This window comes from Brachycentrus maculatus, unplaced genomic scaffold (assembly GCF_059751285.1).
Source record: "Brachycentrus maculatus isolate JH-2025_06_01 unplaced genomic scaffold, ASM5975128v1 h1tg000649l, whole genome shotgun sequence".
Lineage (NCBI taxonomy): Eukaryota > Metazoa > Arthropoda > Insecta > Trichoptera > Brachycentridae > Brachycentrus > Brachycentrus maculatus.
In genome coordinates this window covers 10,365-29,562 of record NW_028281385.1, presented here as the reverse complement: position 1 = coordinate 29,562, position 19,198 = coordinate 10,365, and the positions used below count along the sequence as shown (strand labels likewise).

Sequence of the window (19,198 nt, the reverse complement as noted above, 5' to 3'; positions counted from 1 at the left end):
CTATTGAATCATCCAGATCGCTAGTTACCCCTTAATATTCATTTAATACTACCCTGGACTTTAACTTACTTAAAACAAAAAAAAGGATATTTTGCCTTCATGAGATCAATGATTGAGATAAAACTACACCGATTAGATGCAATGCCCTACGCACCATCGGGTGTAGATAGGCTTAAGAGAAAAAGGAAAAAAGTTGTTTGTGTTTTTTTAGGATTATTTATATCTAAATACAGCGATCATATTTTCAAAACAAGGTTTTTGATTTATTTTTACAAGATTTTTATTAAATGGACTATCGGCTTAAACGGACACCCCTTACCCCCAATTAGTCCGTTATATCGAGGATTTACTGTACATTGAAAGTTTAGTTTCGATTCAATTTAATATTTAAAAATGCAACACAGCCACAAAAGTGTTGAATCAACTCTGGTTCTCATAAAAAGAATGTGGCCATAATTTCTTTTTAGACGTATATAACTTCTAAGCTGAAAAAATTAGTTAACCCAGTTACTTGATATTGAATAAAGCTTTCATTTAAATTTAACTATAACCATGTGTAAATGTGTTAAACCGGATAAAGTGTTTCAACCAATTAAGAAAGTTATATTGTGTTGGGCATTGTTATTAAAACAATCGTACGGATAAATTTGTAGGATATTGTTTAAGTTTACTTCGAAGTGATCTTGTGGTATGAAGCATCTACTTAAAATAGTTGCCATGTAGGTATCATAATTACCTCCGTACAATTGATTAATTCATTTAAAAAATACAATGCTAAATAAGTTTAAAAAAAACATATTTCATATTATCTCATCAAAGATGAAGAAGAATATAAAAGTCTGGACATTTACGGGGCTGACGACCGTCATAGGCTGGTTTAAGTGATCACTTAACACACATGTAACATTCACCAAATCTACCCATGATTGACAACCACACTACTCAAATTCTGGAAGTTCTATATATTTGAACCAAATTAGAAACATTGTTCTTGAATTACTAGAACTTCACTAGAGACATCTATTGATGAGATGAAAATAACTCGTATAATTGGAGATAATCCAGATTTGTGAACACGTATTTGGACACACTCAATATGTTGTAAAAAACATATTTGTTCATATTTTCCCATTCCTATCTCAGTGGTGCTACGGAAAACGTATTTGCAAAGATTCTTAGACATTCATACATCTCCTCATACATACTATTCTTACGTCAACTGTTTCTCTATTCTACTCCAATATCTATAAGTAAACATCTAGATGACAGGACTGATGACCTCGCCTTAGTATGATTTAACGAGTTAACACAGTGTCAATGTTAACTTAATGAAGTAATGCCCTATGCACTTGTGGGTGCGGATAGAATAAGAATATAAAAAGAATATAAAACCATTTCCGTAAAATTTCTGGTAAATTCATACATCATTTGACTTTTCAACAACGTCATTTATCAAAAATCTTCAATTTACAGTTGTGCATGTTTTCGGAATGCCCAGAAAATGTATTTAGACACAATCAAAATGTTGTTAAAAAGCAGAATATTCGGTACTCAACAGTTATTAGAGTATTCCATTCCCGGCCAATACAAGTATTATAGATCGCTCACTCCTTTCAACAACGTCATATATCAAAAATCAATTTTTAGTTGTGCAAGTTTTCGGAATGCACAGAAAATGTACTATATCTCAGCAAAAGCGGCATATTTTTACCTTAATATTTACCCGCCACAGGGCAGAAAGTGTTGTATTTGCATTTTGAAGAAAAGGTATTGTTTATTTTTTTTAATAGACTAAATATTTTTCAAATGGATAAAAAACCTTCAGGTTTTCCCTAAAAAGATCTGTTGTACAGTAAAAAGTTCAATAAGTGGCTTGATATTATTTTTAATGCATTTCATTATATTCTTAAACTTGAAAAACATTTTCTGAAAAATCAAGTTTTTTGACATATGACGTTGTTGAAAGGAGTGAGCGATATGTTTATTTTATCGTTTTTATTTATGTTGAGATTAATCGTAATGTATGTTTTTTTTGTTTATACTTATGTACAAGCACTATCTGCCCTATTATTTCAAACGGCTGTATAAGTTTCAAATTTTGACCAGTATCACTAGGCTGTTTTAGTTGCTTGGAAGATATTGCTTCTTAGCAATAAGCCCGCCAATACGTATATTCCGTATAATAAGCTTTACAAATAAATTCATTTTAATTAATTGCATTTTAACTGGGTCCAGTAAAATGAATATTTCGCGTACGTTGGTAGGTGTATGTTTGAGTAAAACGTTAAATTGTTCAGATGTTAAATCGATCGAACAATAAAGAAAGTATTCGCACAAGTGATCGCACTCCGTTTGAACAATTGAATTGCCTCATAAAATAAATATATGATTTTGGTTTTACTTCACACAGGTATGATAATTAAATTCGAGATAATTGAAAAAAGAGTGCCGAAGATAAGCTTTTATTGTAAGTAGTAGGTATATAATTAAAGTTAAATGTATATTACAATCATTATTATTTACGTATTATTAGTTCTACACACGAAGGTGAGTAACTTTACACACCTAACACAAAGAGACGGAAACCATTATCACATTATTAAGGAGTATCAATGAAATATTGGTATAGCTCTTTAAAAAAAAAATAGTTTCATTAGTAGTGCCTTTAAGAAAATTCCTGAAAATTCAATATTTCTTTAAATATATGTTTTTTAATATACTTAATACTGTTTATTTAATACCTATGTATCGATGTCAATTTAATATACACACTGCATTCTATAAAGCTTTCATTATTCCGGGTTTTCTCGTATATTTTGAAATTAAGAATTTAAGTTTTAGAAAGCAATGTGACGCTTGCGATTTTTTAAAAATAAATATTGAAATAAAGCAATTACTTGGGTACTCACTGTGTGGCGGAGTGAGGGCCATGGCGGACACGGAGGGCGCCGGCGGGTAGGGCATGGGCTCCGGGGGCGGCAGGCGCGCGGGCGGGTGCGGGTGCGGGTGCGGGGGCGCGGGCGCCTCCGGGCTGTGGCGCAGCTCCTCGGCCTCCAGCTTGGGGCGGCGCGCCTCGCGCAGGCCGGCCGAGGGGCTGCGGCGCGCGCCCAGCGACAGGTCCTGCGGGCCCTCGCCCGAGCGGCGCCGCGGGCGCGCCTGCTTGCGGCGCGGCACGGGCGAGCAGCAGTCGGGCGAGCCGGCCGGCTCGGGGCGCGCCGGCTCGGGCTCGGAGCGCGGGCTGGCGGCGGCCGCCGGCTCGGGCGACGCGCCGCCCGGGCTGGGCTCGCGGCCCTCCTGCTCGACCAGCCCGCGCACCTGCAGCGCGGCGCCCGCCTTGATGATCATCTTGAGCTGCTCCTGCGCCACGCTGATCTCGCCGCGGTACATGAAGTCCACCACGGCCTGCACCTCCCAGCCGTGGAAGTCCTTGAGCACTATGACGGGGTGCTTGCACGGGTTCTCGGAGAAGATGCGGCGGAAGAAGGGCGAGCACGCGCTCAGCACGACCTTGTGCGCGCGCACGCGGCCCTCGGCGCACACCAGCGTGACGTCCACCAGCGCCTCGGCCCTCAGCAGGGCGGCGAAGGCGCGCAGCAGGTGGTGCTGGTGGTTGTTCCAGCGCAGGCTGTAGTGCTCCTGCTGGCCGGCCGCGGCCATGCTGCTGCCGCTGCTGCTGCTGCTGCCTGGAGCCGCGTCTGCCGCTGCCTGCTGCCTGCTACCGGCTGCCGGCTGCACTAGTGCTGCCCGCTCATGACGCGCTGCAACAACAAGCGCGACCCTTAACACTTCTTCTATCTAGTATTATCTAACGGTCGGAAACTAAATTGTTTTTCGAAATTATTCTTCGCACCTCTCGATGAAAGCTCCTAAAGAACTCCGTAAGTGGTTTCTGAATTTTAAATAGCGGAATAGTGGGTACGCTATTAATTAGTTTAATTCACCGAACATATTCTTAATTGTACTTTTCTCACATTAAATTCATGTTCATTGTTTTGAATGTATTTTTGTTAATTGCACGTAAAATATTTAGAATGTTAACTTTGAAAGTATTACGACTGTTTCAAAAAGTTTATGCGAATCGTTTAGTCATTTATGTCAATTTAAACAAATCACTTCTATAAAACATCCCAAAACGTATATTTATAATAATGTTGGAAAAAACTTTATTTTAATTTTTTTACGGAAAACTTCGAAGCGAACGTTAAAAAAACAAAGTCGATTTAAAAGCGCGCCAACAAAACGTCAAAACTTTCGGAGGCGAGTTTGACAGATGGCGAAGCTCAGTGGCGACGTGGACCAGCGGCGGTAAGAGCGCGTGCGGCTTCGTCGGTTGCCGCGGTGCATCTGTCGGCCTTCCTCGGACTGCCAATGGACGCATAATTCCCGGATCCGACGTTAATGAATCCGATTAGACAAAGACGCAAGCGCCGCGACGGTCGTGACGCGAGCTCGCGCGCCCCGCGTCGCCTGTCCCCCTCTGGCGCGACCCGGCGGGAAAAGGACGACACCACGCGACCCCCGTCGGATTCGCATTTTCCGTCTGGTAGTCCGTCTCTCTCGGTCGTACTGGGGTGTCCGAGTTAAAAGAATCGTGCGAGTATCGGTAGGTTCTGCGGGGGTGTGTCGGGCTGTGTGTGGAAGTCGGCGGCGAGGAAGGGAGAGGGGTGCAATTAGAAGGAGTGATACGAACCGCGAGGGTGAAGCTAAAAATCTCTAAGATTTTCAATGCGTTTAAGAACAGAAGAGTGAGAAATTTTAGGGTGCTTTGTGAAATTTGACAAAAATCACGACAGGTCGAAGAATGTATGATTCATTGTAAGATACGAGAAAAGGCACATTTACACATTAGTACTGCCATATGTACACTATTTAATTTTATTTATATATTGAGGTTTACATATATCTTAGAAAGAGTGATGCGAAACGCGAGGGTGAAGCTAAATATCTCCAAGATTTTCAATGAGTTTAAGAACAGAAGAGTGAGAAATTTTAGGGTGCTTTGTGAAATTTGAGAAAAATCACGACAGGTCGAAGAATATATATGATCTATTTTAAGAGATGAGAAAAAGCACACTTACACATTAGTGCTGTCGTTTAAGAAGAGAAGAGTTAGACATTTTAGGGTGCTTCGTGTAATTTGAGAAAAAATCACGTGAGTTTGTATAATACACGATTCATTTTACGAAATGAGAAAAAGCACATCAGCATACTAGTGCTGTCATATGCACACTATTAAGTTGAGTTTTTATATTGAGAAATATATACAAATATCTATCTGTGTTACAATACATACAAATTATAATACATATTATAATTGCACTTGCCGCGTCCGTAATGTAGTGGTAAGCGCGTTTAAAAGAGGGTCTCGGGTCCGATTAACATAACTGATTTTTTATCACTCTAATGTTTTTTTAAATCCCAAATAATTACATATATATTTTTCGAAACATGAATCATTTATTAATTTTAGGGTTTCAGTAGCCCATACAAACCAGAAATACAAAATTTTTCGAAATTTTCTAAAAGACATGCAAAGCCAGGCAAAAATATAGGACCTGATTATAATAAAACGTGTAATCAAATATAAATTAATTTTAGATGAGATATATGTTTCTTCTAAAACATTTCAGAATAATATTATTAAAATGTTTATTTTATTTATTGTTTCGGCATTAACTTTGTGGTAAGACATGTTACAATGATTAAAGAAAACACTTGTTTTTTACCCTTACTTTCCCCTCTCCTTATTTATAGAACAATATTATATTTCATATTTTAGTTATTATACAGACCTGAATGATGGAAGTTTAACTTCTGAAACATGTAGTCTATAACAAAACTCAAGTGGTAAAAAAACAAGTGTTTTCTTTAATCATTAAAATGTTTGTGAAGGAAATATGTAATTGTACTTGTATTGTTTTATTTTTATTTTACCGTTATGCATGTTTGTCTGTAATATTCTCTTGAATTTCTAACATACACAAAAAACCTTCGAACTATCAAAGAAATTCATAACTTGTTACCATGCCTTTATGTAATTAATGATCAAGTCAACACTGCATCCATCCTATACAGTGCACATTCATTATTCGGTACGCATAAGGCCCACAACAGGATAAAAAGCTAATCCAACCAATTATATTTTCATTAAATGATTGGGCAGTCACTTTGTGGTAAAATCTATGCATTTATCATTTTCAAACACCGTATGTGAAGCTAATTCTAAATTTTAGAGTTGGGTCCTTGGGACGTTGAAGGTTGAAGGAATTTTTATTTTTATTTCTTATCATTGGGAATTATATTTTAATACCTTTATAATAAAATTTGCATTAATTCAAATAATATATATATATAATCTAGTGATAACAATTCCGAAATAATTAGCGTATTTTTTTAAAAAGATGTAATAAATACTTCGGACCTAATTTTGTATTTTTAAATGACAAAAGTTGTTGAAAATAGGACCAGCGGAGATGAGTTACAATTCTCGCACAATAGGTGGCAGTAATAACACTTAAATCGTTTCGCATTCATTTCTAGAACCTGAGAAGGTTTACAATAAAATACATGTATACTTAATACTTACTCGTATTGCCCGGAAATGGAATACTTTAATTACTGTTTAGAACCGAATATTATACACTTAAACAACATTTTGAGTGTGTCCAAATACTTGTTCACAAATCTGGATTGTCTCCAATTGTAGATTGAGATGTCAAAAAAATAATATGATAAATAACCCCTATAATTGGAGATAATACAAAGGTGAAAAAGAATATGGAAATCCGGGCTTTTACGGGGCTTATGACTGTCTTAGGCTGGTTTAAGTAATAATAGTCTGGCATAATCCAGGATTCGGATCTCACATACAAATAAGAGTTTAAACTCAATAAAAAAAGGTTTTTCGTCTGACCAATAGATGACACTAGTGAAAATTAATGTTTAAAAATTGGATCATATATATATATATATATATATATATATATATATATATATATATATATATATATATATATATATATATATATATATATATATATATATATATATATATATATATATATATATATATATATATATATATATATATATATATATATATATATATATATATATATATATATATATAACGTACAAGAATTTGAATAGTATGGTTGTCAATTATGGGTAGAATTAGTGTATGTTCCACGTGTGTAAAGTGATCACTTAAACCAGCCTAAACGGTCGTAAGCCCCGTATATGTCCAGACTTCCATATTCTTCTTCATCTATGTTGAGATGTAAAAAAAATTATACTTTTTGTTTACATAAATAACTCAATATATACTTGGTGTAATCAGTTTTTAGATTTGGCCGTTCTAAGAAGGTCTATAAATACCCCGGGGTAAGGAATAAGTCTGCAATAACCTCGTACCTATAAAAGGGAGGATTATGATTTTTAAATCTCTTTATTCTGGAATAAGGGTCGCAGCGAACTTTCGAGAATTCTCATAAAAAGGTTCAACGAATAATAAAACAGTATTAAATTCAAATACTCCACATGGTTGATATAGTATAAGGGCCTGACTACCTACTCATAAAAAAGTATCATATTTTATAATACCTACCTATACTGGTACACAAATCTTTTTCTAACCCTTATACGGACTAACAGGTGCATATGGCACTTCATCGCATTAAGGAAGTGTTATCTTTATCGTTAATTACATAACGAAAACTATTAATTCTAGCGCTTCGGGTACCACTCTAGGGTGATATTGAATAGATATAAGAGTGAAAAATAAGCGATATTTATTTTCACCCCCCTGAGAGTCGAACCTCGTACCAAACCTTCAGCTGGTACAAACGGGTAGGTACACAACCTATTACACAACGGAAGCGGACATAAAAGTAAAAATATACATACATTACAATTTTGCCTGCAGACTCATATTTTCTTTTTCACTCTAATATTTACGGGAAAACAAAAATTAAGAGGGCGAATGTAGTTGAAAAAAGAAGCAGATGAAGACCGAGGAAAACTTGGCATAATCAGGCATGATGAAAAATTCGGTGGGTATGTATGAAGAGATGCATGAATGTGGAAGGGGTGAAGGTTTGTGAGTCTAGTTATATACTAAATAAAGTAACACGACAGCGAGCCATATTGATAGGGCATAATTTAAGACACCAAGATCTGCTTCTTAATATTGCGGAAGGCATGTGCGAAGGCACAAACTACAGAGGACGACCTAGTTAAACCTACATGGTAATCCGTGTTCTAGCTAATGCTAGGCCACAAAATGGCGAACCCTCTTCTAGTGGAACGGAAGATCTGCTGACTACAGTCAACAGTCCGGCTTCTCCTGAGGAGTTTTACGTGGTTTCCTCCCAGCAATGAGTAAATGCTGAGATGTTCCCGATTGGCCCACACTAGATTATCCCTCCTGTTACCAACACAGATTAAAATTTAAACATATTTGTATGGTTAGAATAAATAAAAATCCACTTAATGATCTTTAAACCTTGTACATAATAAGCAAGAGAAATAAATGCAATTCCCATAAAAAAATGTACATTAATTAAATTATCTCCGAAATGCGTTTTAGCGTGTACGCCGAGTTGAGGGGACGAGCGGAGGATGGAGTCGAGTGGTGACTGACCGTGAAAGAAGCAAACCAATAATCATAAAGATTGTAGGAAGAACAAAGAAGAAAATTAAACATTTTTTCAACGAAATTAACAGTATATGAAACAAAATGTACCTACTTATACGCAGTGGCGTGGACAGAGAATTAATTAGGATAGGCAGTAGATGTAGATAGTAAGGTAAGCTAGGTCCTACTTACTAGGGTAGGCAGTAGAGGTAGATAGTAAGGCAAGCTGGTACTACTTAGTAAGATAGAGTAGGCACTGGTTGCGTTTTTATATGTTACGCGGGTGAAGTTACGAGAGGCACTGCTTTTCAACCTATATGGAAGGCACGCCCCTGCCTATACGTAATATCATTATACATACATACACGTTTTTTCTCAAGGGATCAAAATAATAAACAAGAAAATATATTTAAAACCTAAATTTAAGGATATTAGATTTTGCATTCATCAAAATATGTGCATTTTCAAATTTGAGATTCCTATTTTATAAAGGACGAAAATTAATTTTAAAATACGGTTAAGAATTCATAGATAGGCTTCTGCAGGAAAACTTCAACCCTTTTAATTTTTAAAGCTTTTAAGTATACGAGTACTTATCATCTTATTCCGGAAGCGCGATTATTATTCTTTCTTTTATGTTTTATTTATGAAAGGAAATAGGCTCTCTTATAACTCCGTAAAGAAAAATTGTAATCAAAACCGGGAGGCGCTAATTATTTATAACAATTCACAAAAGCAACCTGGCATGAATGATTCCTGAGGTAACAGATAAGGGTTAAAAGGTTTATGGTCAGTTTTAAGGTTTAAAATTTTAAAAGTAATTCTTAAATTTGGAAAAATATAAATTAAATTAAAGAGAATTATAAATTGTTAGATACAAAAACAAAAAACGCTCTTATCATTCATCGTTCACTTTGTGTAATACCACTTTAAAAAACACTACTTCGTGACAACCGGTTTCGGAATAATCATTCCATAATCAGGTCATATGTGGATTAATATTAAATTTTAAGTTACGGTCTGACATGAACACAAAAATAAAATTTTGAGAGAAAGAAGACAAATGAATCGCAATGGGAATATTTTTAAAAGTGGAATATTTTTACGAAGTAGTGATTTTTAAAGTGGTATTACACAAAGTGAACAATGAATGATAAGGAGAGTGTTATATTACCATAACACAAAGTTAACAATGCTTTTCATATACAAAATACAAAAAAAAATCTGTATACTTATAAGTTGTAAAATGCCTGAAGTTAACTAGTTAAAAAAAATATTAAAAATATATGAGTAACTTGAAATATTTCAATGCGTTTATTACGATATTAAAACTTCTTTTGAACTCGTCTTATTCTATGAAATTAAACGACTGTGACGTCTATAGTATTATTACATACTATAGATCATAGGGTTATTTTTCTCTAAGACAGCTCAGAGGTGGTTTCCAATCTTGGGACCCACCTTTTAGCAGTCTTAGAGAAAGAGGGCATAAATACCTATAGTTTGGGAAACTTTTCTAAAGGTCATGTTTCATATTGTTTTGCTTAAACAATAATATCCAGTGCAACGCCAAAAACTATAATATAAAGTAATAAAAAACAACGCATAACACGATGCCGCTTAATAAAAATAAATTCCTTCGAGAGGTATTCAAATTTCATACACCCGAATTTCTGTATTATTTTCAGCGATATTTTCTTGAAAAACCACCCGAAAACATTCTAAAAACTTTTTCGTTGATATAAATTTCCTACATATTAACTAACCATCACGCCGCTTCTCCGAAGGGGTAGGCAGATATAATAGAACGCCACACTACTCTGTCTTTGCAAACATTCTTACTCATCCATAACTGGCGACTATTACGACTCCTCACCTAATCGCTTTCAAGTATTTGACATACTTGATCGTGCCAAATTTTTCTTAATCTACCGCTGCTTCTATTGCCGACCAAATTCGTATTATTATTAATCTCATATTAAAAAATAACACCAATCACAAGGTTACATCTTACACATTCCCTTAGTTTTCGCGTAGGGTAGCTTGCCACTTTCCCTACAAAAGTGTATGCTTTGATTTTTCCCTTATACAGTGTTTGTGAACGTGACTTAAATTTCTACTCCTAAACTTAAACTCGTGGTCCCATGAAGAACTTTTAAATGTAGAGTCAATCAGTAAAAAAATCTTATAAACTAGAATGAAGTTACCTAAGATATGTGAAAATTAAATTAGTCAAAATAATATGGGAATAATTTTATTTAGAATTTAAGATATTCCCATTATTAATTACTATGGGGGAAAAAATTGAAAATGTATTTTTCAAATAAATAATAATTGTGTAAATATCTAGAACATTAGGTTAAGAACCATCGTAAGAAAAGTACTTTTAGCGAACAGATGAACATCACACAATGGGTGAAAAGAGAGTAATTAACAAGTAATTCATATTTATACAAGTTAGGCACGGCGGTTTGTGGTCCCGTGGTTAGTGTCGCGAACTTTGAGACAGAGTTTCTGGGTTCGAACCCGCTCTGCTATCTATTATTAATAATTGTCCCTTACTAAGAATACAAGTGTGGTGTGATTGTTTATTAATAATGTAATATTAATACATAAATGGTATCATAATTCGTAGTGATATAAAAACTTTTATTGTTCATATTATTTTTTTGGCATCTCATCAAAGATGAAGAAGAATATGGAAGTCTGGGCATTTACGGGGCTGACGACCGTCGTAGGCTGGTTTAAGTGATCACTTTACACACGTGTAACATTCACCAATTCTACCCATTATTGACAACCACACTACTCAAATTCTTGGAAGTTCTATATATATGAACCAATTCAGAAACATTGTTCTTGAATCACTAGAACTTCACTAGAGACGTCTATTGGTGAGACGAAAAGAAGCTTTTTACTGAGCAGAAATTCTTATATTGTTAATTTAAAATACAGTTTTATAAAGGCGTGATATTAAATTATAGTAAAATGTTTACCATGTTGTCCACCAAAGACGATCTACCAAAAATAATATGGTGTTGTAGTATATATTCATAATAGCCCCAAGGGGCGTGGTATCGTAGATTTTTAGCACTCCGTTTACAAACGATTCGTCTGTGTTCGGGTCAACTCTCAGTTGATTCTCAGTCATTTTAATTGATTAAAAACAAACAATATATTTTTTTAATATAGAAAGTAGGCACCTGATATACGGATATTGGATACGAAAAACCGACATAAAAATCCATAGTTTGGTCAGCAAAAAATAGTAATTTGTGACAAGACGAACGAATCAAATAATGTACATGAATACGCAGTATAATATGGTATACAAACATATTTATTTATAAGTATGGTAAGTTGATTTTTTTATGTTTAAATTAACTACATAATTGTATTATTTAACACACCTACATATTTGTGATGATAAAATCTTTACGGCTTATTTAATATATTAATAAAACTTTATATGTTGAAAGTCAATTCACGGTATGCAAGATGGTGGCCGATAATCCGCGAATCAAGGTAAATCGTATCAGGTCCGGGACTGTCGTAGTAGCGGTGATCACACAAAGGTATAATATAAGTGGTAAAGTAAAGTATAAGTACAACTTGCTATGTGTGCTATTATGAAGTAACAAAGTAAAGTAAAAACCAGCTAAACTAAACTGAAAACACAGGTACGGAGAATGCACGGAGGCATTAAGCTATTGTGTATTGTATGGATTGTACGACATATTCAGACCATACGGTGACTCACTCGCAAGGAGAAAAACCCAATATGTTGGAGTGGATATCCTTCGCGCGAATTAATCCGCACTTCGTGGAAAGGGTTGCTTGCACGATCCACGTGTATCCGTAATAGGGTTTGTCTGCTTTTAAGTTTGCTGTTAACAAATGTATGATTTCTTAATACCGTGTTTTATTATTATTATTAACAATTATAAAACGACCTTGTATTCTAACATATATATATATATATATATATATATATATATATATATATATATATATATATATATATATATATATATATATATATATATATATATATATATATATATATATATATATATATATATATATATATATATATATATATATATATATATATATATATATATATATATATATATATATATATATATATATATATATATATATATATATATATATACATGTATATATATATATATAAATATATCTCATTCTCTTCAATCTTCAAAAGTATCATTTAAAAAATGCCTTTATCACAGTCAAAATAATTCATATGAATCTTAAATGTACTGACTTAAAATTGACATAATCGTTTGCGTCTTTTTTACCCAACTATTTTTTTTCAGATTTGGCAAGACAGAAGTCTGACGACACCGTATCAGGTCAACAAGGCGAAAAGCTCTGGAAGCCTCTGGCACGCGATGCACTTAAAAGATAAGAAAAATTCCAGAGATATTTAGGATTTCTCTCCGGCCTCATAATAATGATTTGGTGACATTGAAAAAACCAAATCCATAATCTGTTCGTTTTCTTAATTTATTCTAGACAACTTCCGCTATAAGGGTTGCCTTCGACAACTTACCGTCTACGGTGAAAGCTCGCTGTTCACATTTTGAACATTGGCTATAATGTGGCAGAATTACATAATGTTTTTTAAAGACTTTTTTCAGTAAAACTTTCCATGTAATATGTTATTGATATGGTAAAATAAAAAATTAAGTAATTCAGGCTTTTCCTAGTACGAGAAAATAACCTGAAAGAATCTCATATATAAAAAATAAATGCAAGTTTCTGATCTATGTTAATTATGCCACTTTTGTAAATAAGTACTTTTGTAAATAATAAATAACAAATAAGAAGCAGAGGACGACCGAGGAAAACTTGGCACAATCAGGTATGTCAAATACTTGAAAGCGGCCGGGTCAGGAGTCGTAATAATCGTCGGGTATGTATGAGGAGATGCATGAATGTAGAAGAGGCAAAGAATGTTTGCAAAGACAGAGTGGTGTGGCGTTCGATTCTCTCTGCCTATCCCTGCGGGGAAGCGGCGTGATGGTTAGTTAGTTAGTTTAAATAAACAAATATTTCTCTTAAAAAATATTGTATATATTAACACATAAAGTGATCACCTGAACCAGTTAATGACAGGTTAAGTGCCCAGACTTACATATTATCATCCCAACATCTTCATTTCTGCTATCGTATCAATAAGATACGAGTATGTATGTAAATACACATAATAGAACTATTAAAGTGACATTGCAATAGTTCATTCAATATTTTTTTCTACTCTGGTGAGAAAAATGCAACAATTAAAATCGCATTACTGACGAACAATGACTCGGGGTACCTCTAATCACTGTATTCAGCATTATTAAATAACACTAAAGGTTTTGTAAAAATCCAAGTCTTGCCTTAATTCTAAATAGGTATGCACATTATGAAATTCATGATCATAATTTATAACACGATATTATTACTTGGCTGCAACCCTCCCAATTTTAAGCAAATTAAGGGCAAAACAACGAAGGTAGGGTTCATACTTATTTTCGTTATCAAAATGTCTTAACTCAGGTGCAAATGTTATACCTACATGAGGAAATGCATGAATATGGAAGATTGTTCGCAGACAAATTGGTGTGGCGTTCTCTAATCACGTTACGCGAATTTAACTTTTAATATAATTCTGCATTAATCGATTTTTTATGAGAAAAATTAAAATAATAAATTAATTACTATTCTTTGATTATTCTTATATACTAAGTGTGTTAAAGTATAACAGGTGATTTTTTTTTCTAATAAAACAAGTATTGTAGAAGTTATAGGAACATTAATACTACAGATTTTGATTTTAAACAATAATATTGCAGCGTACATATGGTACATTTAAAAAAAATTAACATAGAATATTTCTTTACATACGTTTAATGTACATATTACATTGTTATATTTTATGTATCAAAATACATAAAAATGACGGTACGTGAATTTTTTTGTATTCTTTAAAAATCGTGATATTAACTAACTTATATCACGATGTTTAAATAACACTTATCGCAGGGGTAGGCAGAGAGAAAAGAACGCCACACCACTCTGTCTTTTAAAACATTATTTGCCTCTTCCAAATTCATGTATCTCATGCATACATACCCGCCGATTATTCCAACTACTGAGCTGCCCACTATAAACAATTATGATAATAAAAATGTCAGTAAGAGATCACGATTAAAATGTATTAAATTGTAATAATTTTTATAAATAATAAAAGGGAAAAAGCAATTTTTTTTAAAAACATAAATACAATAAAGTAGACTCAATAAATTTGTGATTGATTTAAAAATTAAAACATTAATCATATGATTTTTAAAAATATGAATCCAAAAATCAAATACCTACCATTATGTTCTATAAGCACTTACTTAATTCTGATAAAAGGCTAGTAATACAATTTGAATTGTTTAACATTTTCACACTAAAAGTCTCGTAAAAAACGCCTTGTATTTTTTTTTTGATTTTGAAATATCAATAAGTATATATTTTGACGAAAGATGAACTTAGGTACTGTGCAAAAAAAAATATTGGATAAGATATGACAGAATTAAGCGTCGAACCCAAAACTTCAAAATCTTATATCAGAGTACATTATTAGACCTTAAAGGAAAATATTAATATCGTGTAGTTATTTTAAAATAAATAAAATATTTATTTAAATATAAGTCTTGTACTGACATTTCTTGGTGTAACTGCATTTTATAGAATGAAATAACAATACTTATGCAGATTTTCCACGAGAATTTTATTTGACCAGCAATTGGGTTTCGTCGTAACCGACATCATCAGACTGGTGTGAGGCTAGATAATTCTATGTGCAAATAAACACAACAAGGCAGGGGTTGAAAACCCTGATTTTATGTAATCACACGCCCGATAATGTCAGTTATGACGAAACCCGGTTGCAGGTCAAATAAAATTAATGTGGAAAAACTACATATTAATAAAACCCTTATCCGCACCTCAATGGTGCATAGGGCACTGTGTCATATAAACGCAGCGTTATCTTGATCGTTTACACATGAAGGAAAGGTGATCAGCCCTCCGCTTCAGGTACCAGTCCAGGATAATATCAAATAAATATTACAGTGAAAAAATCAGTTATATTTATTTTGCCCCCCTTGGGAATCGAGCCCGTGACCTCCATAACGGTAGCCGAGCGTGCTAAACCTTACACTACGGAGGCGGATACATACTTAGTTGTTATTTTGTTTTATTTTTAAAAATAATTTATTGTGTAGTTATGTCAGCTGATTAATCAGATGATCGCGGTTCAGTGGACTCGTTTCCCAGTTTGCATCCAGTCCGAAGGTATTTATCTGGAGCGTTTCCTTGCAGAACAGGTTTACTTTGCCTATATTTGTTGTATGCAGTGCCGTTTATACGCTACGCGTGGGACTTATTCAGATTACCAACTACAATAATTCCACTATCCATTATGCAGTCCGACTTTCCAATCCGAAAATGTTCTCCTAATCATAAAATACACAACACTTTGACAAATCGCTCACTCCTTTCAAGAACTTCATAAATAAAAATCGTCAATTTTCAGTTGTGCACGTTTTCGGAATGCCCAGAAAATGTACTATATCCCAGCAAAAGAGGCATATTTTTAACTTAATATTTACCCGCTACATGGTAGAAAGTGTTGTTTTTGCATTTTGAAGAAAAGGTATTGTTTAATTATTTTTTTAAATATACTAAATATTTTTCAAATGGAGAAAAAACCTTAAGGTTTTACCTAAAAAGATCTGTTGCACAGTAAAAAGTTCAGTAAGTGGCTTGATATTTATTTTCAATACATAATAATAATAAAACCCTTACCCGCACCCCAGTGGTGCATAGGGCACTGCGTCATATAAACGAAGTGTTATCTTGATCGTTTTACACATGAAGGAAAGGTGATCAGCCCTCCGCTTCAGGTGCCAGTCCAGGATAACATTGAATAAATATTACAGTGAAAAAATCACTTATGCATTGTATTATTCAATACATTGTATTATATTTTAAAACTTTAAAAACGATCTCCTGAAAAACGAAGTTTTTTGATTTATGACGTTCTTGAAAGGAGTGAGCGAAATGACGTTTCGATCCCTACAAAAGTTCAAGCGAACCAACCACTTGAAATATGAAAATAAAAGATCGTTATCTTTCGGGAGTTGACATGTTGACGAGGTATTATTTTTGGGTCAGAAGATTAACTGGCTATTAAATCATAAAACGTAATTATTAATGTTAAGGACTTTGTTAACAGCGACATAATAATTTATGCCGCTTTTTCGAGAGGCTAAATTACGAACATGCAACGAGTCGGGAATGAATAATAACGTATCTTAATTGATAGTGTAATGAAACGTTATGTGAAGTGAAACAATAAAGCTCATTAACAAGACGACTAAGAGAAAGGTGTTAATATTTTTTTAAACAATTCTAACGTAAAATTTGCATGGCGCGGCAGAGGCCGAGTAAACCTTCCTCGTACTTCATGTTCTCCGGGTATAGGAGTGTGTAATTAGCAGGCTAAAATACTCATTGTTCTCATCTGACATTCACATGGAATTTCGGCTCCAGTGACAGTACGTTGTAATTATAAATTATTAACGAAAAATTTACCTTTTTCCGACTTTTTAATGGGAGAAACACCTTTGTTTAGACACAGCTTTGTTTCTAATGCCACTTCTTCGGCGGAGGATTCGAATCCCGCAATTAATTCCTGTCGTTCGAACTGTTTGCGGTAATTTACTATCACTCGAGTTTCTTCACAAGACACTTCGTATGCACAGGTGAGTTGTTTACGCGGGCACCGGGCTAGGCTTAGCTGTCAAATACGTAGGAAAATACACCTGTCAATTATGTTTTTAACAGGAATAAATATAAAACGCTACGAGGTAAACACTAAAATGAATTGTCAAATCCGGAGTTAGTTAGAAGCAGTCTGAAAACAGAACGTCACTGCGCGGCAAAAAGTCACTTGTTTTATTGTTGGTAACACAGGTTCGATTTGAAAAAAGAACGAAATTCACTTTTGGCATCGCGTGTTCGGTTCTCAGGTGTTTGGAGCGCGCGCGGCTGTTGGTGGCAGTGACACTTGTTAGCGGGATCTGGCGGCCGATCTCCGCGCGTAAACAGAGGCTCGTGGCTAGGTGACGCGGTGCAGCCGCTCTGACCACCGGACAGCGTTTGGCAGAGTCCGCCACTCGGCCAGCGGGCCGCGGGGCGGGGCGGGGGCCGCGGGAGGGGTGTCCGGCGGCGCGGCCAATGGCGGCCCGGCCCCGCGGGGTGGGGCCGCCGGCGGGGAGGGGGAGGAGATGGACAGATGAGTGTCGCGGATGAACGTGTCGCCGCCGATTCCTCCCGCGCCCCCGAAGGCACTATTACCGAAGAAAACTATCGCGGACACAGCCGTATTTTCTTTAACACAAATCACGAATTACGATAAATGTTTTTCAAATGTAACTGTCGTAAATAGTTAACATAAACTAACTCTGTTATTTGTGAAATTTAAAAATAATCACGGGTAGAAGAAAAAACTTTATTACAACTTTTTTTGTCAACATTCTGTTTACACTCGTCATATATTCCCTCTTAAAAACAGGTCACAAGGCCTACACCAAGCAGAAGAAAAAGAAGATGGTCAATTTTTATTTAAATAAATATATTCACTATCGCCCTTTCCCACAACTAAGGTGATTTCCCTCTAAAACGGCGCCATATATACTGGCCATATTTATAAGTATTTTATTTAAAATACCCCATAAAAGCTAAAAACAAAATTGTAGCTATTTGGTAGGTATATATTTTTTAAGTTATCTATGCTTTTTTTTCAACAGTAATCTAATTGATATAACGTGGGAAAAATAGCATGGGCACATAAGTGTAGTATAAGTTTAAACATGTACTTATAATTAATAATTAAATTTTGCGATTTAACAGCTGGTTAATCTTTTGAACCAAAAATAATACCAACTTTAATCTTGGAGAAGCCCAAATGATGCAAATCAAAATTAGTTGTACAGAAATACATAGGTTTACAAATAGGTTAATCAAATAAATAGGTTTACACAACAAATGTAATGGTAATTCATTAATTTTGGAGAAAAAATTTTGAAACAATTAATTTTAAGTAAATTGACATAATATGCTTGCTTATAAAATGCACAAATGATTGGAGGGACAAACACATTCACATTTGAATAAAAAAGTTTTTTTAACAGAAACCTGGAGAACCGTGAAAAAATCGAAAATGAAATATTCAGCTAATAATGAAATGATCACAACAAAAAAACTAGTTAAATAAATTTGTAAATCTGAATTTAAAAACGGATGAATATTACTATAAAGTGACAGACGAATCAATTAGTTAGGTATTCAACGTATAGATAGATATATCTAACCCTTATCCGTACTCAATGGTGCTTAGGGCACTGCATCATATTGACGCAGTGTTATCTTGATCGATACTTACATTAAGGCAAGGTGATCACCCCTTCAGGGACCAGTCCAGGGTAGTTTAAA

The 19,198-nt window shown here is 34.6% G+C and overlaps 1 protein-coding gene across 1 annotated transcript in view; it reads right to left on the bottom strand.

Annotated features, from left to right (window-relative positions):
• The window catches only part of LOC148300830 (protein jim lovell-like), a 31,663-nt gene extending 13,826 nt beyond the window's left edge, over positions 1-17,837 (bottom strand). The window contains exons 1-2 of the mRNA XM_088274211.1: positions 17,297-17,837; positions 2,910-3,758 (exon numbers count right to left, since the gene is read on the bottom strand). Coding sequence (XP_088130337.1) covers positions 2,910-3,657 — 748 coding nt within the window. The 5' untranslated portion in view covers positions 3,658-3,758; positions 17,297-17,837. The remainder of the gene's footprint in view (positions 1-2,909; positions 3,759-17,296) is intronic.
• Between the last annotated feature and the right edge of the window lie 1,361 nt (positions 17,838-19,198).